This window comes from Cucurbita pepo, chromosome LG18, assembly GCF_002806865.2.
Source record: "Cucurbita pepo subsp. pepo cultivar mu-cu-16 chromosome LG18, ASM280686v2, whole genome shotgun sequence".
In the NCBI taxonomy this organism is placed as follows: domain Eukaryota; kingdom Viridiplantae; phylum Streptophyta; class Magnoliopsida; order Cucurbitales; family Cucurbitaceae; genus Cucurbita; species Cucurbita pepo.
In genome coordinates, this window is record NC_036655.1 from 684,774 (window position 1) to 703,460 (window position 18,687).

Here is an 18,687-nt window from a genome sequence, read left to right on the forward strand (position 1 = left end):
AAAATCTCGAGAGCTAATGAATAATTTTTTTTAAATACTTTTAATACTTAAACGAGAAACCATTTTAAAAATTTGTATTTCTAAAACAAAATAATATTAACTGTTTTTCTTCCAAACTAGAGACCAAAACATTTTTTTTTTATAATTATTATTAAAACTTTTAAAACAATATATTAAGTTGATACGAATTTTTATTAATTTAAAATTTCATAATATGGGTATATATATATATATATATATATATATATATATATATATATATATATGAAATCCACGAAGAAAAAAAAAAAATCCACAAATAATTGAACCAAAATGATTGCATGAATTGTAGTTGACAAAATTCAATGATGCAAATGTAGCATAGTAACAGACAACTAATTAAAACAAATCATTTTACATATACGAGAGGTATATGTCGAATAAGGTGAAGTTTATATCAAATCTAAAGAAAAGAGTCTGACTTAAGATATTGTTGCATAGAACGGTAAAAGATAGTGATTCGTATGAATCATTTGAGTTTGGATACTCACTTTGTCAAATGTCGTTGATTGTGTTGGGTGTGAGTGCTTGCATAGCTGTGGCTGCAGCTGCATCATATGACGCTGGAGTTCCCCCGTTAAACAAGGTTGACAAATCTACGATTCAAATCATATCAGTTTTAACGAGTATTTAGGCAATGATCCTAAACGTTAAAAATGTTGAATCACGGTACCATCAAACCCAGCAATCCCATATCCAAAGTCATCATCGTTGAAGTACATTTGTGAACTCTCGTACTCATAATCCAAATTAGTTTGCTCAAGAATGTCAAAACCTTCGTTGAAAGCTTCATCTCCCATCACAGTATTTGCCGACAAATATGCCTGTTTTTATACTAACATCGACTTAGTATAAACTTTTTCGAAGCATACAGAAATAAAAGTTTAGAGAGAGAGTGTAACCTCTGAGGATGGCTCGTTTATGGGTCTTTGACACTCCAAAGCGTTTTCAACCATCATCATCCATGTTTTCCTTGGAACTTTGTTACCAAGCAACTGCACAAATTGTTATTTTGTTGGTTTCGACGCTCGATCAAACCACATCAAAATGAATAACCGAATAGAAAGAATAAGAAGAGAGTAAAATGTATATCTAATGGAGCACTAACAATTCTTTTAGTAGAAACGCTCAAATTTTAAAACTTTCATTGGCTTCAAACAAATCGAACTTAAAATGGATATTCATTATGATTTTGTTCAGCTACCTTTTTCAGAGGGTCAGAACCTATTGCGTAGTAGGTTCGCAGAAAGTCATCCACAGTATTGATGCCATGTAACGATAAGTTTTTGTGATATGCACCATCTTTTCCTATCCCTTCCAGTCGCCAAACTTCATCTTCTCTGCTCGGAGGATGATGCTTCTTGTTCACTGAAACCATGTAAAGAAGAAGAATCATTCATTCAACGGTGCAAGAGTGTTAACGTGATAATTTCAGTAATAAGATAGAGCTTACCTTCTCCACGATGATCCATGACCCTGAAAGGTTGGGACACCGCAACCCCAATGGTTGGAAACATGGCTAGAATGTTTTCATCGAAAATCTTCGCTCCCAAACGAAACTTCTTGGATTTCATCCAACTCGAGTTGTCGGTGATAGACACACACGTGATGGAAGCAAAGCCATTCTCCAAAATGAGTTTGATATCACTTCCAACAAGTAAAGGCCTCTTCTCATGTCTTGGGGACAAAATGTTTCGATTGAATTCACTCAAAGTGTGATTAGTTTCATCATAGTCTCCATCGAGAAGTACGAGCCCAACCGGGGCCGATGACAGAGGACCCGTGCGGATTATGGCATTGGTTGTTGCATCATAAATTGCAACCCTAACAGCCTCACCATTTTCTGCTTTGATTAAATTGTTGGTGAAGATAGTGTTGGCTGGTTGGTTGCAGAAAACTAGCTTGAACTTTTCAACCCCTCCTTCAATAATTGCTTCTTCTCCACCCTCTCTCCTTCCTCTATATGATGAAACCAAACCATAGTTTAAAATACAACGTTAATTCAAATAATATTCTTCTTAATAATACGAATATGTAACATTATGTCGTGTGCGACTAAAATGTGAGTCAATAAGCTCTACTTGTTCAAACTCGAACATTAAACATCACGGAATGTGACAGTCATGGGTTAAGAAATCAGTAATTGTGGAACATTTATAAGTTTACCAACAACTACCTTAATACAAGGAAACTATCTTCTCAAGTTATAGTGTTATTTATTTCATTTCTTTTTTATTCGATCATTCGTTTCAGGGTACTTTGAAGGAAGATCAAAACCAACCTAAATTATTTGAAAATAACATAACTAAGATTGTTTTGGACAGTAAAGAAATGATGAAGAAACAAACACAATAACAAAATTCTTATAAAATTGTATCTAAACGTCACAGACTAAATTGTTAATATCACGAAACGGGAATACAATCGAATCGAATAGAAAGGTATAAGAACGAAAATGAATAGAATTTAAAATACGAACCTTAGTAATTCCAAAAAAGAAGAAGAAAAAAAAAACCAGAAAACTTAGAAAAATCAGAAAAACCAGAAAACCTAAAAAAACCAGAAAATCCAGAAAAAAAAACCAGAAAACCTAGAAAACTCAGAAAATGGAGACAACCTAGAAAAAGCAGAATAAATAAAAATAAAAATTGAGAGAGAGAGAGAGAGAGAGAGAGANATTCCAAAAAAGAAGGAAAATGAGTTTGAAGTGCATTCTCCACTTCCTTGTGTATCTTAANGGGCGAGTTCTCTTGGGGTTAGGGCTGTCATCATCGTTGGGAGGCATCTTGCTCTTGCCCTTCACATCCATCTTGATATCTATGCCTCTCCGAACTGATACTCACTCCCCAACAGATCACACCCTGAAATCTTTGAAGGAGTGATGTGGTGAAAGAGGAAGAGAGAGGAGGAGAAGAGGGATTTATGAACTCAACATCTTCCATAACAAAGAGAGAGAGCTTTGTTTAGAGAGAGATAGAGAGAAAGCTAGAGAGAGAGTGGAAGCTTAGAAATTGTTGAGAAATTTTCAGACGACTTCCAATATGAACAAACCAGTCTTCTCTTTTCGGCTACCGTAAAATAATATTCTTACACGGTTTTAAATTTTTAAAAGTAGCACTAACACTATTTACTTTTCTAAAACATAAAAAAATTCTTCTGATAGCGGGACAGTGANTAGAAAAACCAGAAAATCTAGAAAACTCAGAAAACCTAGAAAAATCAGAAAAACCAGAAATCCTACGAAAAACCAGAAAATTTAGAGAGAGAAAAACCAGAAAACTTAGAAAAATCAGAAAAACCAGAAATCCTAACAAAAACCAGAAAATTTAGAGAGAAAAAAACCAGAAAACCAGAAAAATCAGAAAACCCAGAAAACCTAAAAAAAACCAGAAAATCTAGAAAAAAACCAGAAAACCAGAAAACTTAGAAAAATCAGAAAAACCAGAAATCCTAAAAAAACCAGAAAATTTAGAGAAAAAAAAAACCAGAAAACTTAGAAAAATCAGAAAAACCAGAAAACCTAAAAAAACCAGAAAATCCAGAAAAAAAAACCAGAAAACCTAGAAAACTCAGAAAATGGAGACAACCTAGAAAAAGCAGAATAAATAAAAATAAAAATTGAGAGAGAGAGAGAGAGAGAGAGAGAACCCAGATGAAGAAGAAGGGCGAGTTCTCTTGGGGTTAGGGCTGTCATCATCGTTGGGAGGCATCTTGCTCTTGCCCTTCACATCCATCTTGATATCTATGCCTCTCCGAACTGATACTCACTCCCCAACAGATCACACCCTGAAATCTTTGAAGGAGTGATGTGGTGAAAGAGGAAGAGAGAGGAGGAGAAGAGGGATTTATGAACTCAACATCTTCCATAACAAAGAGAGAGAGCTTTGTTTAGAGAGAGATAGAGAGAAAGCTAGAGAGAGAGTGGAAGCTTAGAAATTGTTGAGAAATTTTCAGACGACTTCCAATATGAACAAACCAGTCTTCTCTTTTCGGCTACCGTAAAATAATATTCTTACACGGTTTTAAATTTTTAAAAGTAGCACTAACACTATTTACTTTTCTAAAACATAAAAAAATTCTTCTGATAGCGGGACAGTGATTGTGTGACACTTATTCTAATCGAGCGAACAAGTCAGCCTTGAGAAATTTGGACGTCGACGTATGTGCAGGTCTCGAGTCACGTTACGAGAAAAAGCTTAAAAATTGTGAGCGAGGATATTAAAGTTATATGACGGCTTAAACAACATATAACTCAGGGGTATATGACTAGTTGTCACTTATTCCTACCTGTTTTTACGTGGTACTAACAGTAGATATTTTAGAATTTTTTTAAAGCGTATTTTTTTTATACCATTCGGTTTATTTTTTTTTATACATTATTAAAACTTTTGAAAGTCGAGTTATTTTGAAATAAAGTGGAAAGATTAAGTTTATTTGATATTTAATTACAAATTAGCTCATAATTAATCGTTACCCACCTAACAAATAATATGTGACATTTAATATATGGTAATTAGACTTTGTCAATATGTTTTTTTATACCAATAAATAAATAAGATATAAATAATATTAAGGAAAGAATTCAATATCTTTTCAAAACTATTAGATCCTCCCTTTCAACATTATACATTTATTTTTTTTAACTTTATTTTGTTGGGTCCCACCTAAAACCTAAGACTAAGACAAACTTCTTCCCCAAGTTTTGTGTATCTATATCGGAGGCGTTGAATACATACGTAAGTACGCGTACGTACGTGAACGTACGTATGTAGGAGTGAGATATGTTAGCTATGCTTACCCTTTACTATGTAGAGATGTCTACCTGATGGATCGGAGATCGATAAACCTTTTCTATCCTCGTTCTTGCTACCTATCTTAATCTTTATTTCTATATAAAAAAATTATTATATATATATACACACAAATGGGGATGGGACAGGAATCACGACACAAGTGGGAAATTATTATATATAATCATTGTCTCTTGCCCCGTTTAGCCAAGAAGAAGAAATCGCTTGTCATTTCTTGTGATGTCTCACATTGGTTGGGGAGGAGAACAAAACACCNTAGAGAGAGAAAAACCAGAAAACTTAGAAAAATCAGAAAAACCAGAAATCCTAAAAAAACCAGAAAATCCAGAAAAAAAAACCAGAAAACCTAGAAAACTCAGAAAATGGAGACAACCTAGAAAAAGCAGAATAAATAAAAATAAAAATTGAGAGAGAGAGAGAGAGAGAGAGAGAACCNAAAAATCAGAAAACCCAGAAAACCTAAAAAAAACCAGAAAATCTAGAAAAAAACCAGAAAACCAGAAAACTTAGAAAAATCAGAAAAACCAGAAATCCTAAAAAAACCAGAAAATTTAGAGAAAAAAAAAACCAGAAAACTTAGAAAAATCAGAAAAACCAGAAAACCTAAAAAAACCAGAAAATCCAGAAAAAAAAACCAGAAAACCTAGAAAACTCAGAAAATGGAGACAACCTAGAAAAAGCAGAATAAATAAAAATAAAAATTGAGAGAGAGAATGGGAAATTATTATATATAATCATTGTCTCTTGCCCCGTTTAGCCAAGAAGAAGAAATCGCTTGTCATTTCTTGTGATGTCTCACATTGGTTGGGGAGGAGAACAAAACACCCTTTATAAGGGTGTGGAAATCTTTCCCTACCAGATGAGTTTTAAAGTCTCGAGGGAAAAACATCATTTATAAGGGTATGGAAACCTTCTCCTACCAGACGCGTTTTAAAGCCTTCTACTGAGTCCGATGAGAAAAATGATGGATTGAAAGTAAAAAGAATCTTAAAAAAAACTTTCATAGTCTGCTTTTCAACGAACACAAAAACATAAATTCTCACTCAAATATATGCATAACCTATAGACCTTGAAGAAAACGCTTCAAAATAACTTAAATGTAGGCATAAATCATAGTAAATAAACTTATTATACATCATATTTTTAAAATTAAGACAACTTATGGATGATTGTTTACCCCGTTTATTCTTATTATAAATAATGTGTTTAAAAATAGTATAAAATATATAGATAGTTGTTTGTTAGTTTATTCATATCATAAATAATGTGTTTAAAAGTAGTATGAAATATTTAGGTGCAAGATTTGTAGTATTGCCCAATTTTCACCCGACCCACAAATATTTAAGTTGTCTCAGTATATTTTACAAGATTTTGTTCGATTCGAGTCAACTCGAAATTTTGTCTAATGAATCCGAAACTCGAACCGAACCTATTCAATTCTAGAAAATTAACACAACCTAACCTAACCCAAAATGCTATCTAATCCAACTCAATCCCCTGTAATTCGAGTTAGGTTAGTTCGAGTTTTCGAGCTCAATGCATACCCCTGCTTTGGATATCTATAACGACCCTCTTTTTTTCTCGAACATCCTTACAAAAGTTGCTACGAACAAACATGGTTATTCAAGTAGCCAAAATTTTCACCAAAAGAAAGTGTTCCACGTTTGATTTTGTTTTTTTCCCCCAAAAGAAAGTCGTCCACTTTCCCCCACCTTGTAACACAAGTTTGAAACCACCAATGTAAGCCTTTGACTTTTTAACCTCAATTTGACAATTTATTTTTTCTTTTAATCGTTTTTTCAATATTCAAAATTGAGTCAAGTCCGAAAAACATCACATACTTATCAATTAAAGTATGTTAAAGTTAATTCAACAAAAATAATATCGAATTATTCTCATCTTAATAAATTAGTTTCACAAATATATTTACCTTCCATACCCATTTAAAAAATACTCACGAACTTTGAAAAGTAGTATTACCGTTGTTTTCATCTCTATAATAATGGAAATATCTTTTTTCTTTTATAAAGGTAAGAGGGCGTTAATGGTATTTTTAAAATTTCATTGATGTTTTTTAAATATAGTACTGACGGTAGATGTATTTTTGAACTTTTTAAACAAATTGAAGAGTATTAATGAAATTTTTTTAAAGTTGAAGGGTATTTTTGAAATCACCCAAAATTAATTTAAAAGTATTAGATATTTTTTAAAGTTTAAGGGTATTATTTAAACATATTTTTGAGATAAAGTACAAAATTTAAGGATATTTTTATTAATTTAGCCTAATAGATATTGGGATTCCATTTGTTGTAATATGGTTAGTCGTAATGTAATATTCATTTCAGTTTTGGTTTAAATTTCATTAGACCTCGTAAATTTTTACCTACAGAAATTTAGTTATATTAAGGGATGTTGATGAATAATGTATGTTAACTAGGATAGATATGTCGAATATACGTATGTATTTCTCATAGGAACATTAGGTTAGGTTTTGACGGAAGAATAATTAAGTGAGAAACATAAACAATTGAAGTTTAAAGTGATGATATTATTGAATAGTGAACTTGACTTTTATAGCTTTACAAATAACCACAAATAGAAACGTATGTATGTCACATAAGAACATTATGTTAGGTTTTTACAGAAAAATAACTAAGCTAAAACCTAAACAATTTAAGTTTGAAGCGATGATATTATTGAATACTGAACTTGACTTTTATAGCTTTACAAATAGCCATAAATAAAAACTACAATTGTTGTAAACATATCTCGAAAAATAGTTAAACTAAATACTTAAAAAATACTCCAACTAAATAATTTTATAGAGTTTAAACTTGTAACTGGTGTCATGGGCTCACATAGGTTGATTTGGATTTCAAATGACGGAATCGAACTTTCATTAAGAATATATTCGTGACAAGACTTAAGCTAACTAGGTAAGTGGTTTTACTATTGGCAATTTTATATTTGATGTTGACACGTGCCTGTGGTTCTGCACGTATCATATATACTGATAGGTGTGAATTATTTGTGAATCGTTATGCTTATATTATGTTTATGTTATGTTATAATATGTGAATTGTATGATAATAATTATGGTACGATGTGTTCAAGGATATGTTTGAGATAGGATACGAGAAGAATGCACAAAACGATATGTAACGATAGGAGTAAGATGCGTTCATGAAACATTAAGGTTAGGTTACATACCAAAGTGCTATGGATAGGACAGTTTGATGAAAGAATATGGTTAGGATATGGGTAGAAAGGGATAGGTTTGTGATAGATTGATAGAACGATAGCGTTAGGATACATTCCTGTGACGATATGACTAAGGTACGTTCACGTAACGATATGACTGTGATAGGTATAAGAACGTTAAGGCTATGATAAGTTAGGGAACAATATGACCACGAAGTGTTTACGATATGACATGTTTATGATACGATATATTGTGATGTGATATGTTATTTTTAGATTGCTTTGTGTGATCATTGAGGTAATTGTTATATGAATTGCACGTTATGAAACGACATGTTAAAAGCATGGAGCGTTATGTTATGTTTTCTAAATTGTATGTATACAACATGTTATAAATGACATGATATCACGATAATGAAATGAAATGTAACCTCGTTAGGATTATGTATGATACGTAGACTGAAAAATGAGAAATGACATGTTAAGCATGAAAGATGATAGCGGGGTTATATTCATTAATGATAAAAATAGAAATATTGGGGACCTCATGCATTATGTGTGCTCATGCATTGAGGGGGATTCCCCTATTCCATCACGAGGGTACGAACGCGTACATCCAATGGCAGGACAATGATTGTTATGTTTTGCATAGCGCTGCTGTGACGGTTACTAGTTCTAACGGGTGTCCGGCCTAGGGAGCGTCCCAGTGTATGCTTGCCCGACTAGTAAGGTGGCCCAGCGGTGTGTGAACTGACTGGTGAGCCCATACCCGCACGTCTGGGCTGTGTGTAGAGTATATGGTACACGTCCAAATTACCCGTTAGGACAGTACCATAGGAAAATAGATTAAAAGGATAGGTCCCGTCATTGCATTCACATGTTCTTGCATTTAACCCCAATAGTGGGGTCAGTTACTAAGTATTTCTTTAAATACTCAAGTCATGTGCTACTACATTTTTCAGGTTAAGGCAAGACATTCCTATACGGCTGATGACGACATCGCAACTCGAAACCATGGCACATGCATAGGATAGTGGTATTTATTTTCTTAGACTTATGCTAGAATAGGATGTTTTTAACTTTAACGCTTATTTATTTTATTTAGTCTTTTGTTGTATCGTTTTAAAGATGTTTTCGAAACACGTAAGTCCATGGCTGTGTTTTAAGATAAAGGTTATGTTTTATGGAATTTAAATGAAGTCTTTCGCATTCAATGTTGATGGTACGTATACAGTAGCGACTTTAAATTAAGTAAAAAATTTCGGGTCATTACATCACTCCTATTTTCTTTGCTCCAACGGGTAGAACCACAAGTTTCATGCTTGATTTTTTTCAATGGATTTGATTTCTTCATCCATAGTCAATCTGTATTTTGGGCTTTTGACAGCTTCCTCAAAATTCACAGATTTGATTCAAAATTTACAGGATCTGAAATCATAAAAAATGCCATATTTTCTTCATCATCTTTAGATAATCCTTCACTAGAATTATAATATGCTAACCATACAAGTGGATGTCGATTTCTCCCCTCCCTTATTGTCAAATCTGGTGCAACAGCTACTGAAAAATTGTTTTCAGCAACTGGGTCAGTCGTTTCTTCGGTGATTTCCCCTTCTTTGTTTTCAGCAACTGGTTCAATTTTTTTAGCAACTAGTTTAGTCATTTCCTCCTTGACGTCCCCTTCTTCGGCTATGTTCTTATCAATTTCAATGTTTTTCCCCAGTCCAATTTTGTTTCACCTTCAAAATAAATTTAATCCGTTCACGATATTCCTCGAAAGCAACATTACAATTTACTATAATTTTATTTGTAGTTGGATCAAACATTTTATAGCCTTTAGAATATGGACATGTCCCACACATCAAAAAACTCTGAAATAATCTATTGATGATTTCACTCCACTCCAAGCCTCTTCGATGTTATGTCTTTTACTGTAAGAGTGGGTGATCGATTCAAATTTGAATCGTCCACCTGACTGCTTCAAGCCATAAATTTTTAGGCATTTTCTTCTCTTTTAACATAGCTCTTCCAAGTTAATCGCAGTGTGATTTTTGAGTTCGGCCACTCCATTTTGCAGTGGGGTATAAGTTGTGGTCAATTGTCTCTTCACTCCATGCTGTTTGCAAAGATTGTTGAATTTTGTAGAGTTGAATTCTCCTCCTCTATCTGTCCTCAAACATTTTATAGGCATTCCAATTTCCTTTTCCACCATTTCTTTGAAACATTTGAAATGATAAAATGTTTCGGATTTTTCTACAAGAAAATAACTTCATGCCTTCCTTGAAAAATCATTTATAAAGCATAACAAGTACGTTTTCTGACCACTTGAAACTAGTGAAATTGGACTACATAGATCTACGTGAACAAGACCCAATTTTTCAGTTGCTCTCCATTTACCCATTTTTTTTGAAATGGAGTCCGATGTTGCTTGCCTTTCATATATGCCTCACAGGTAGTGTTTGGAGCTACATTTTGCTACAGGTCTTTCACCATGTTTTTGTGTTTCAAGGTGCACACGCCTTTGTAGACGAGATGACCATAACGATGGTGCCAAAGTGTTGACTAATCCGTTTTTGAAACTTGGAGGCTTCTTCCTTCATTTGTTGTGGTAAATGGTTCAGTACGCAAAATAAACAGCGGGTTTGTGCTCATAATTGACTCTGATATTTTTTCCTTTTTGTGGATGATAAATGCTACATACACATCTTTGAACAACACTGCTAGTCCTTTTTCTTGAAGTTGTCCAACGCTCAAGAGATTATTTTTTAGTTCAAGTATCCAATACACATTACTAATAGTGTAACGAATCTCATGCAAAGTTAATTTCACTGCATCCTTTCCCGTAACTTTCATACTTATATTATTTCCAAGCTTGACAATGCGGGCAAAAGATCTTGTCTAAGCTTGAAAACATACCTTCACTTGCACACATAGTGTTTGAGCAACCAGAATCTCAGAACCAAGCATCACTCCTTTTTGCTTCATGTCTTTCCATATGAGCCATTAATAGCATTTCATCCTCTCCTTCTAGCTGTGCATAATTTAATTTCTTATTCATCTTTGGACATTCATATTGAAAATGACTTAAGTCATGAAACCTATAACATTCAACAGTTGCTTTGTTGAAAGTTGATCTTCCTCTTCCGCGTCCTGTGCCCCTGTAAGTTCCTCTTCCTCTGTTACTTATTTTCGTTCGTCCTTTGACTTTTAGAACTTTCTCCTCTCCATTAATGTTGGATCTTCGAAATTTTTGTTCATGCACCACTAATGAACTTTGTAATTCATCAATGGACATGTTTCTACCAAAATTTTGCTTCATTGAGTCCCAAACAATCTTGGCTGTGCGACGATCAATTGCCTGGAAGAGGTAATGTTTTACTTGGTGATCTTTGAGTCTAGCATCATTGTGGCCCTTTTGTGCCTTAGTCAGCATTGTTCTTTCCTCTCGTTCTAAGAAATCAATCTCCACTACACTCCATAGACCCTTTGCTTTGAGCAAATTTTCATCAGCTCACTCCAATGATCATAGTGACCATCGAAGTGAGGGATCTTCGCTAAAGTTTTGTCTTCACTCATACTCTCCCTATTTGATCACTAAAAATATTGCAGCATACCAATTGTTACATTATGTCATGAAAGGAATGAAAGTATGATTTGCATGATAATTATGCATCACGATTTGAAACTATGAGACTTCATGCATATTGTATGACATGAGTATCGAGATACTTCTCCATTACGATTAATACAAATACGTACACCATGATATGATATGTGCTCTTTTCTCTCTGTGGATTTCTGCAACATGAGCGTACTCTAGCTTGTAGTTAAGCCTAGGAGTACGTATATGAATCTGCTTGATGGGTCCATGTGCGTGTCTATGGACCACGGGTAGAGAAATATTACACATCTAAGTAAGCATTTTCCCACATATCAATATATATATTAAAAATAAAATTTTTATTTTATTAATTTACATATAAACATTCAATACTGTCCTAATAATTATTATATTTCATTGTAATTTGGTTGCTCACGAGTTTCGATCCATTATAATTTTAAAAATTATATATTTTCCCCTTAATTTATTATATTTCCCACTATAACTTTTAATTGCTATTTTCAATAGTTTAGTGTTTCAAAACGTAAAAACATAAAAACGACAACATGTGTGAAATTAGTAAACAATAATTAATATGTTTTTTATTTTCCCAATGTTTTATTCTTGTTATATACATATAATTAATTAATTAATTAAAAAATCCTAAAATTTATATTTTATTTCAAAAATATTAACTTTCAAATATTTTAATAATACATTTAAAACTTAAAAAATGTATAATAAATAATCTTAACATTAGTTTTGAATAATAAAAAAAGATTATTTTATCGTATGTGTATTATCACTCCAGCCATTATTGTCACGTGTCATTTTCTAATTGGTCCACCCGTGCCACGTTATCGACCCATGCTTTTTTTCTTTCAGTTCTTCTTGTTGAAGCAACTTTTTTAATTAGTCCACCCGTGCCACGTTATCGACCCATGTCAAAGCTTCTTACCGAACAAATTAATGAAGTTAGTTTTGAGTCGACGGGTAATCTAAAAAAATACTAGAGTATTTGAGGAACACAACCTACTAAATGTGTTCCAAAGACTCAAGTAAAGAAGTTGAAGAGATGGTTCAGTCGCAATCGAACCAATTAAGATCACAGGGAGCGATCCCTACAACCACTAAAGGTAGCTAGAGCCGAGTTTTTTCTCGATGTTTTTCTTCCTTATTGCCAAAGCCTTATTATACTAGATATTGGGGCGAGAGAAAAAGTGCTTCTCATTCTATTTGTGTGAGTTACTGCTACTCATTGTGTCATAAACACCTTTGAATGACACACAAAGTAATTCTTCATTGTCTTCATAAAAATGATATAAATCATGTTAGCATGAACCAGAAATGAAAATTTTAATGCAAGTTTAAAAAACTCGAACCTATATATAATTGATAGAACGAAGAGGTAAGATTTAAAAGTTATATCAATCAATCTCTAACTCTCAAAAAGAAACACTCATATAATTGAAAAAAAGTAGGGTTGATTTTACTTTTTCAAACTATGATGATGAGGTACATGTTTGGTTATTGAAGTGCAAAATTCAAAGATCAAACATCATGTGGGAATGGTGTTCAAACATATCTTGGAGCCACTCATTCATAATTTTATAAAGAAAAAGAAAAAGATATGTAGACCAAATAAAGTAAGTCATCCACTTGTCTTTCTCGAGTCTTAGCTTTTAAAAAGTTCATCTTTCGGATCTAAACCCTAAAATTCTTTTTATGTTCGAATTCTTTTCACATTCTTTAAAAAAAAATACAAGATCTTGCAAAGAAACTCGAAAAGATTCATGGAGTCGTGACTCAAGCTCTATTAAACATCGTGTATGCTCTAGTGAACTAGAGTTGATCTAGATAAGAGTTAGACGAATAGATGACTGTATGAAAGAGATACAGCTAAAGTTTCCCATTTTCTTGGATAAGTTGGATAAGCTTGAAGTGGAAAAGTTTGTCTTTGTAGCCGCCAATTTCAAGCCGTTGGAGGCCAAAAGTGGTGTGGGCTATAAAGAGTGAAGTGAGGCCTTCCATTTGGTACCCACAATTTGAACTAAGAGTCCTTCAAACGCTACAACCAAGCCTTTGTTTTATGGATTTTTAGAGGGCTAGAATAAAATTCGTCCAACAAGAATATACCATTAGGTTCATGGGAGGAAGAGGAAAATTTTTGCTATAGATATCGAACGAAGTTGAGCTCTCTGGCCCTCTAAAATCGAGTAAATTATGGAATTGACCCAAAATGATATCCGTTGAAAATTTAAAGTATGGCCTAATATCATAAAATATGGATGCACGCTAAATTTGAAAGTTCATAGAAGCCTGCTTAGAACATAAACCATTGATAGGGGTAAAAAAAAAAGACAAAAGTCCTCCTACTATGCATGTTAGGTTCATTTTATAGTTTTAATGAACTCCAAATGACCTAAACCTGTATATGACACCTACTTATAATGTTATGAATGAATTATGCATGATTTTATGATAGTTTGACATGGTTATGACATGTATGCTTGAAATAGGGTGATAAGGAATCACTACAGGGGAGTAAGATTCGGATTATCTTATTAATCGAATATCTCATGACAAGAACACTTGTTTGAGATTTGAATCACTCCACAAGTAAGATTAATCATGTCTAGCTTGAATAATTATTGTTGATAAAATATCTAAGGCAAGAACACTTGTTTGAGATTCGAATCACTTCATAAGAAAGATTGATCATGTCGAGCTTGAATGATCCTACATGCAACCTAAACTACATAGAATTGCAAAGAAACTTAGCCATTGGCGAAAAGAAAGTACAAATGCTCTTATTACTATATTTTCCAAGTCTCTCGTACAAAAATAACATACTATGTCATTATATAGTCTAAAAATAAAAACTCTTAACATTTCATGAAGCTTTCCAATGTAACTTTCCTAATTTATCACCCTAACATAAACTTTATGGCCATAATTAGCCACTATGTAAATAAGCCTTAAAAAACAATAAAGAAACACCAACTAAATTATTCTAAATTATGATCCACCCAAAATTTGTAACAATGAAGCTTCATTCTTCTGGTATGTAACATGAATTGAAATATCTTTTGATAATTTCAACAACATTTTCTTCATATTTTCATTGAACTATATTATATGATTGATGTCTCTTGATTCATATCATAGGAATTTATGATCCTTAAAGAATGTTGTATGCTTAAGTTTGTTCTTAAGTCTCTTATGACAAACACTTAACGGCAGAACCATGAACGTATGAATATGACTTCTACTCTAGGGTTATTAGCTAATCCAAATAGGAGGGACCTCGATGGTAACCTTAATATGATGCATTATTAGCTACTTACCACTCTACCCATACTTGTCTTGTGCCCTGAATCACCCTACACCTCCCTTTGTATGGTATATCATGATTTCATATTTTTCCTCACTTAGGTGAGATACTCTACTTTGTGGGATATTTGACTCAGATTATGTGGCCGGGGATACAAGAGAATATCTGAGCCATTATAGACCTTTTGGATTCTGAATCTTGGTCTAAATCTCAAATATAAATTTTTCATCATGTTTATGTTGTTACCGACCATGTGATATAGTACGTGTCTTCAAGGAAGTGTTTTAGGGTTAGAACTACTCTAATGTATTTTATATGGAATGGAAATGGACGGCCCATTGAAATCTACTCTCTCTAAACTCATTTTATGGCAAGAGACCAATATAAATGCATAGATCAGACACCAAGTTGACCAAGAAGTCCTCAAAACTCAGAACTTAGAACATCATGACCAAGCTTTTCAGAACATAATTCTATTTATACCTTACGATCAACTTTAGAGTATGGTACTTTAACATCAATCATGAATACGATTTAGAAACTACAACTAGGTTGCTTATTAGTATTTTATACTCACTCCCATTTATACATGTTTCACAGATAATGACTAGATGCTAGTCAGAGACGGTAGTGGTCTAAAATAGGTGCTATAGAGATATAGGTATCTCTAGGCCAGAGAGCCTCTATCGATTTTGTGTCTTTGTGCACTGTTTTCATTGGTTGTAAATAAGGTGAAAATTGTATTTTGGTATAATGTAAATTTACAATATTTTTCTTCCTTTCGAATCAACTAACATTGCAATCCATGCTTCGAGTAGCTATAAAATCGGGTCATGAAAATTGTCGTCCCTCACAAACTAAAAAGAGTGCAAAAGGCAATTCGAGTACGTTGATTTTATTAATAGAAGTAGCATTGAGAATATAGTTTCGATTAAAATCTCTGTTCTAGAGGTTAATTTGCACAAGTTAATTATGTTATCTCGAAATAAAATGAAGGATAGGGGGAAAAGAAACGACTATGAAAATTATATGAGTTTGTCTAAAATTCGTGACTACATTCTGTCTTATGCAACTGCCAATTTCGAGCTGTTGGAGGCCAAAGGTGGTGTGGTCTATAATGAGTGAAGTGAGGCCTTCCATTTGGTACCCACAATTTGAACTAAGAGTCCATCCATTTGGTACCCACAATTTGTTGCAGAGTGTATTAAATGATAATGAAAATGGAAAAATGTTGGACTTCATGTATTATTGTGTGCTCATGTATTGGGGGATACCTCTTATCCTTTACGATAGTATGGACCCGAACGTTACGATGCAAAAAAACGATCATTATGGTTATCATAATGTTGCGATAACTAAGCAGGAAAATGATTATTATGTTTATTATAATGTTGTGACTGTCAGCAAGAAAATGATCATTATGTTTAACATAATGCTATCGTGACAGCCACTACTTCTAACGGGTGTCCAACATCAAGAGCTCTCAGAATATGCTCGCCCGAACAGAAAGGGGTCCAGGAGGTGTACGAACCGACTGGTGGATCCATACTCACACGTGTAGATCGTGTGTAGGGAAAGTAATTACACATCCAAGTTGCTCATTAGAATAGCCGCCGTAGGAAAACAGACTGTTATGATAGGTTCTATTTATAAAATTGCATGTGTTTGCATTTAACCCAAACAGTGGGGTCATTGGCTATTTCTTTGATACTCAAATTGGGTGCTACTTCTATTTCAGGTTAAAGTAAGACATTCATGTACGGTTGATGACGTCATTGCAACTCGAGACCATGACACATGCATAGGATAGTCACATTTATTTTTTTAGACTTAGGCTAGAATAGAATGTTTTTAATTTAAACGCTTATTTATTTTATTTAGCCTTTTGTTGTGCCATTTTAAAGATATTTTCAAAACACGTAAGTCCACGACTATGCTTTAAGATAAAAGTTATGTTTTATAAAAGTTTAAACAAGATAATTCTATATTCAATGTTCATGATATGTATACAGCAGCGACCTTAGATTAAGTAGAAAATTTTGGGTCGTTATAATGACGGTAACAATTTTAAGTTAGTAAAAATCTAGGATCGTTACAAAAATACACAAACCCTATTTATCTTGGAAAGTGTGACAGTTCTACAGTCACGTGACTAGCTTAATCTTAATTTAGTTCCACTGTCATTCTTCTAAAATTAATAAATTTATTAGACAAAAAATTTTGTCTCCAATAATGATAAGTCTAAAAAATAAATATCAAATTAGTCAAAGTCTATTAGCACTAAAATAAATCTATTAGATACAAAAATAAATCTATATCTATAAAAATAATAATAATAAAATAGAGTTAAATAATAAAAATATTTATAAACATTATACTTTAATATTTAAAAAAAAAAATCTAAAAAATACTCTTTTAACTTTAATTTTGAATGGAAAGGGTTCATGTTTTGCTTTAAAAATATCTTTAAATTTTTAGTAGTATTTATACACTTGAGCCTAAAAAAATAATAATAAATAAATAAATAAAAATTATGGGGTAAAAAAAAAGAAAAAACTTACCCAGTTTTCTCCACTAACCTCTCATTCCAACCCAATTGTCTCTCCTCAACCCAGGGGAGAATATCACATCATAATTCCTACGGTTAGACGAACACGACTCTCCACAATGGTATGATATTGTCCACTTTGAGCATAAGCTCTCCATGGCTTTGCTTTGGACTTCCCCAAAAGGCCTCACACCAATGGAGTTAGTATTTCTCACTTATAAACCCATGATCATTCCCTAAATTAGCCGACACCTCCCCTCGAACAAAGTGCGCCTCCCCTTAATAATATCATAGTTCCTACTGTTAGACGAACACGACTCTCCATAATGGTATGATATTGTCCACTTTGAACATAAGCTCTCATGGCTTTGCTTAAGCTCTCATGGCTTTGCTTTGGGCTTCCAAAAAAGGTCTCACACAAATGGAGTTAGTATTCCTCACTTTGAGGATAAGCTCTCATGGCTTTGCTTTGGGCTTCCCCAAAAGGCATCACACCAATGGAGTTAGTATTCCTCACTTATAAACCCATGATCATTCCCTAAATTAGCCGACACCTCCCCTCGAACAAAGTGCGCCTCCCCTTAATAATATCATAGTTCCTACTGTTAGACGAACACGACTCTCCATAATGGTATGATATTGTCCACTTTGAACATAAGCTCTCATGGCTTTGCTTAAGCTCTCATGGCTTTGCTTTGGGCTTCCAAAAAAGGTCTCACACAAATGGAGTTAGTATTCCTCACTTTGAGGATAAGCTCTCATGGCTTTGCTTTGGGCTTCCCCAAAAGGCATCACACCAATGGAGTTAGTATTCCTCACTTATAAACCCATGATCATTCCCTAAATTAGCCGACACCTCCCCTCGAACAAAGTGCGCCTCCCTTAATCGAGGCTCGCCTCCTTTTCTTTAGGAGTTCTTTGTTCGATATTTGAGGACTTACCAATCTATTGGCACAACTAAGTTTAGGGCATGGCTCTGGTACCATATTAGACGAACACGACTCTCCACAATGGTATGATATTGTCCACTTTGAGCATAAGCTCTCATGGCTTTGCTTTGGGCTTCCCCAAAAGGCCTTGCCTCACACCAATGAAGTTAGTATTCCTCACTTATAAACCCATGATCATTCCCTAAATTAGGGACGGATGTGGG

At 33.6% G+C, this 18,687-nt stretch overlaps 1 protein-coding gene across 1 annotated transcript; it reads right to left on the reverse strand.

Annotated features, from left to right (window-relative positions):
- Positions 1 to 302: 302 nt before the first annotated feature.
- On the reverse strand, positions 303 to 3,961 carry LOC111780528 (calmodulin-binding protein 60 G-like). Its single transcript, XM_023660954.1, has 6 exons — positions 3,688 to 3,961; positions 1,493 to 1,998; positions 1,244 to 1,407; positions 942 to 1,034; positions 713 to 863; positions 303 to 635 (listed from the first exon to the last, which is right to left on the reverse strand). Exons 1-6 carry the CDS (start codon positions 3,771 to 3,773, stop codon positions 535 to 537), a joined length of 1,101 nt encoding a protein of 366 aa, XP_023516722.1. The 5' UTR covers positions 3,774 to 3,961; the 3' UTR covers positions 303 to 534.
- Between the last annotated feature and the right edge of the window lie 14,726 nt (positions 3,962 to 18,687).